This window comes from Mandrillus leucophaeus, unplaced genomic scaffold, assembly GCF_000951045.1.
Source record: "Mandrillus leucophaeus isolate KB7577 unplaced genomic scaffold, Mleu.le_1.0 Scaffold30, whole genome shotgun sequence".
Taxonomy (NCBI): Eukaryota; Metazoa; Chordata; class Mammalia; order Primates; family Cercopithecidae; genus Mandrillus; species Mandrillus leucophaeus.
This window is the reverse complement of record NW_012103143.1, coordinates 2,464,036-2,468,114: the sequence shown is the minus strand read 5'-3', so window position 1 is coordinate 2,468,114 and position 4,079 is coordinate 2,464,036. Positions and strand designations below refer to the sequence as shown.

General features: G+C 41.1%; 1 protein-coding gene across 2 annotated transcripts in view; it reads right to left on the bottom strand.

The window, feature by feature from the left end:
• Nucleotides 1–4,079, bottom strand: part of PPP6R3 (protein phosphatase 6, regulatory subunit 3) — a 168,427-nt gene that overhangs the window by 62,907 nt on the left and 101,441 nt on the right. For both annotated transcript variants that reach the window (XM_011987057.1, XM_011987058.1), the window contains exon 8: nucleotides 2,981–3,094. In XM_011987057.1, the coding sequence (XP_011842447.1) occupies nucleotides 2,981–3,094 (114 nt within the window). The remainder of the gene's footprint in view (nucleotides 1–2,980; nucleotides 3,095–4,079) is intronic.

Here is a 4,079-nt window from a genome sequence, read left to right as displayed (position 1 = left end):
ACGCCTGTAATCCCAGCACTTTGGGAGGCCGAGGCAGGCGGATCACAAGGTCAGGAGTTCAAGACCACTCTGACCAACATGGTGAAACCCTTTTTCTACTAAAAATACAAAAATCAGTCGGGCGCGGTGGTGCACGCCTGTCATTCCAGCTACTCAGGAGGCTGAGGCAGGAGAATCGCTTGAACCCAGGAGGCAGAGTTTGCGGTGAGCCGAGATCACACCACTGCACTCTAGCCTGGGTGACAAAGCGAGACTCCATTGCAAAAAAAGAAAAAGAAATGGAGTCTCGAATCTCCCTTACAGTGTGACAGGCAGCTGGGTTGTCCTTGGTTGCTCACCTGACACATCATCCCAAGGTATAGTTGTGTTCAGTGTACTGTACACCAGTTCCTTGACCGCCTCTTGCCAACACAGGGCAGCAAGTAGGAGAGAATCTCTATTTTGGGGAAACAAAACTAGTATCTAACTTAACTTGAGAGGGTCCCCTTGCAGGAGGAGGTTTTTCAAGTACTCCCAAACCAGCATTAAATTGCTTGTGAGACCTCTCACCAAAACAGTACTATAAAAGTCACATCACACACAGCAGCCCATACACTAACTGTTCGGTATGGAACTGAGCTCTGGAAAACAAACTTTAACACTAAGTATGTTTTTCTTCAACAGCAGCCTCACCACAGGTGGAGGGGTACTGACAGCATGCGATTGTGGAAGTCCACACTCTCTTCATTCAGTCATAGCACTCTTACACATCAGCGGGCACTGTCACTTTTGTCAATACAGATGCCTGAAGGGAATAGCTAACAGAGGCCCTAGCCATTTCACTGTTGTATCAAATTGGAAGTCTATTGTAGTCATGAAAGAATTCTACTAATGGACAAGAAAAACATAATAACCAGCGAAAACCTGACAGTCAAAATACAATACCAAAATAGCTGCGCCACATTCTGAGTTCTACCCGAACACACAAATATCACCAAACCCAGAAGAAATAGTAAACCGAAGGACTGAAGCTTATCAAACAAAATAAAAGGAATGCCTTCACATTCTTTCAATAAAAAGGTATTTAATTACATGTGAGAAAATATATTCACTTTCACGTTTTAAAAAAAAGCAGTTTCTGGATAGACATCACTAAAACTTATGATATGAGCTGTTTCCTGCATGAAGCCATCCAGGTTCTTTATCCATGCCTTTGGGACAATGGCTCATTTTTTTTTTTTAATGTGAATGGCCACAGGAAAAATTCACTTATAAAAAATCAATTGGCTCAAATGAATGGGATCAAACCCAACTTGTTCTAAGGTCATTAGTATCAAGAATTCAGATAGAGTCTATTCTAACCAAATTGTTTTTTTTTTTTTTTTTTTTGAGACGGAGTCTTGCTCTGTCGCCCAGGCTGGAGAGCAGTGGCGCAATCTCGGCTCACTGCAAGCTCCGCCTCCCGGGTTCATGCCATTCTCCTGCCTCAGCCTCCCGAGTAGCTGGGACTACAGGCGCCCGCCACTGCGCCCGGCTAATTTTTTCTAGTAGAGACAGGGTTTCACCATGGTCTCAATCTCCTGACCTTGTGATCCGCCCGCCTCAGCCTCCCAAAGTGCTGGGATTACAGGCGTGAGCCACCGCGCCCGGCCCAAAATTGTTTTTTAAAAATTTTTGAACTTCAAAAATTTCCAGAGTCACTAAATAAAATGCATTCAATTTAGGCCCAGATTGCTTCCCAAGCCAAACATTGTTTATTTAACACTTCAGTCCGCTTTCTGAGATTTCTTGGTACCACTACCACTCTTTAGTATCTTCTTTAATCTTACCTCATTTCAAATTTTTCCAGATGTGCTAATCTGCGCTTAACATTTACACATGTGACATTCCTATATACCTGTCTCTTATACACATCTGAAGAGGGCACTGTACCGCTGGAGCAGGAAGAGGGCACTGATTTTCCTAGAAAGACACAGGTAGGCAAACAACCCCCAAACTACAACATACTTGAAGCAGTGCCACCACACTGCCCTTCCATTAGTATTGACCAAAGATTAGGCAAAGCAGCAACAGAGATCAGGAATTGGGGAAGCAGGGGTTGGTTGGTAAGGTTGCTTCACTATTTTGCTAGAAACCTAAATTACACCATCAAAAGTAAATTCAGAAACCTTGAATGGCTGAAGTTTCATATGCTAAGGATGGACTCTGTCCCTTGTTTAATGAATGAATACTGGGGTAAAAAATACAAATTCCAATCTCTACATCCCACAATCCTGGAAAACTTATGATTCTCATGCTCTAAGAGCAGTTAGAAAACTCTGATAATAAGTAAATCTGCACTGGACATAAACTATAAAGAATAACACGACATACATTAAATGGCTGGTCTAGGGGCGGAAGGCCACACATGGAAAAAGCAGGCTTTATTTCTGGTTATAAAACACATAGCAGAAATTCGTCCTTAAAGGCTCAAGCCACTTGCCCATGCATTTTAAGACAGCCTTAACTGCAGTGCCCTCAAATGTGAAACCCAGGAAAACACCACCTGAAGGCCTAAGTATCTGTAAAAAGGAATGAAAGGAATCACAAGACAGAAAGACTTTCTCAATGACCAGGAGAGCTACCCACTGACCAGGAACACCTATTTTCAATTATCATGAGCAAGAAATAAACTTCTCTGTTTCTGAGCCATCATACATTTTTGATTATAGCATTCATTATAGTAGCATTTTCCTAACTACTACTACAAAAAAAAAAAAAAAAATGACTAGTCTAAATACTGCCAATAAATAGTGTCACCAAACCACAGTTTTCAACTGCATCCCTATATGTGGTATTCATATAAAACTTGGCTATGGTTCATATAGTAGAAGGAGAATCAGCAAATACAATTCAAAGGTACTCTATGACAGCTTATCCACCAAGAATTTAACTCTTAACTTAAAAAAAATCTGAAAGCAAAACAATATGGTTCATTTTGTAAGACATAAGAAAAGCTTACGTTGGTCGCCGTGTCTCAAGTAAAGTCAGCAATATCTGGATTGCACTGACTATGGCTGATTCATTTTTCTCCTTGTGGAAAATATTTGATAGAAGCTGCTCTATAATTTCTTGCCTAGGGAAACAAATCAATAATCACTAACTGCAGTATCACTTATCACCAACAACTTCAGAAAAAAAGACGACGGCACAAGACAAGCGTCACTGAAGAGTTCAATCACACTTGGGCATATTTGTTTTACTATTTTATTTCTATATACTTATTAAAGTAGGCAATTGATCCTATTTACAATTTACACACATGCACGCGCACACAAACACACTCACTCACCCTCCTATCTCTTTCCCTCAGCAAAATAACCTGGGCCATGCTTGTCTTTGCCAATTTTGTTGAGAGCCAACAATTTCAAGACAAAGTCACCTCCTACTCAAACCAAGACTCTGATGATGATGATGATGATGATGATGATGATGACTGGGGCTGGGGGTGGCAAGAAGACATAGAAACTTTCACCCTCACTAAAGAAGGGAAAACATTCAGAAAGGCTATTAGAACCCATGAATGTTCATGAACGTTTTCCCACAAAGGCATAAATGTGTAATTAGCAAAGATCTGAAACAGAAAAAAGAAAACATCAGTTGCTGCATTTTACTCTACAAATAAAATTTGAAAAAGCAAAATAAAATGGCAGCAACGAAATAAATGTGACTAAATTAAATGTCCAAAAAGCATTATCTGCAGGCTCTTTCCATTACACTTCTCTCACATACATCATAAGATCACAATTAACATAAACCAGTTCATTGAATTTATATTCTCAAGGAAAACCTTAGTCTCTTAGCCTCTCAGTAATTTCCAAAATTCACGTGAATTAAGAAATGGAGGCCAGGTGCAGTGGCGCACGCCTGTAATCCCAGCACTTTGGGAGGCCGAGGCAGGCGGATCACAAGGTCAGGAGTTCAAGACCACTCTGACCAACATGGTGAAACCCTTTTTCTACTAAAAATACAAAAATCAGTCGGGCGCGGTGGTGCACGCCTGTCATTCCAGCTACTCAGGAGGCTGAGGCAGGAGAATCGCTTGAACCCAGGAGGCAGAG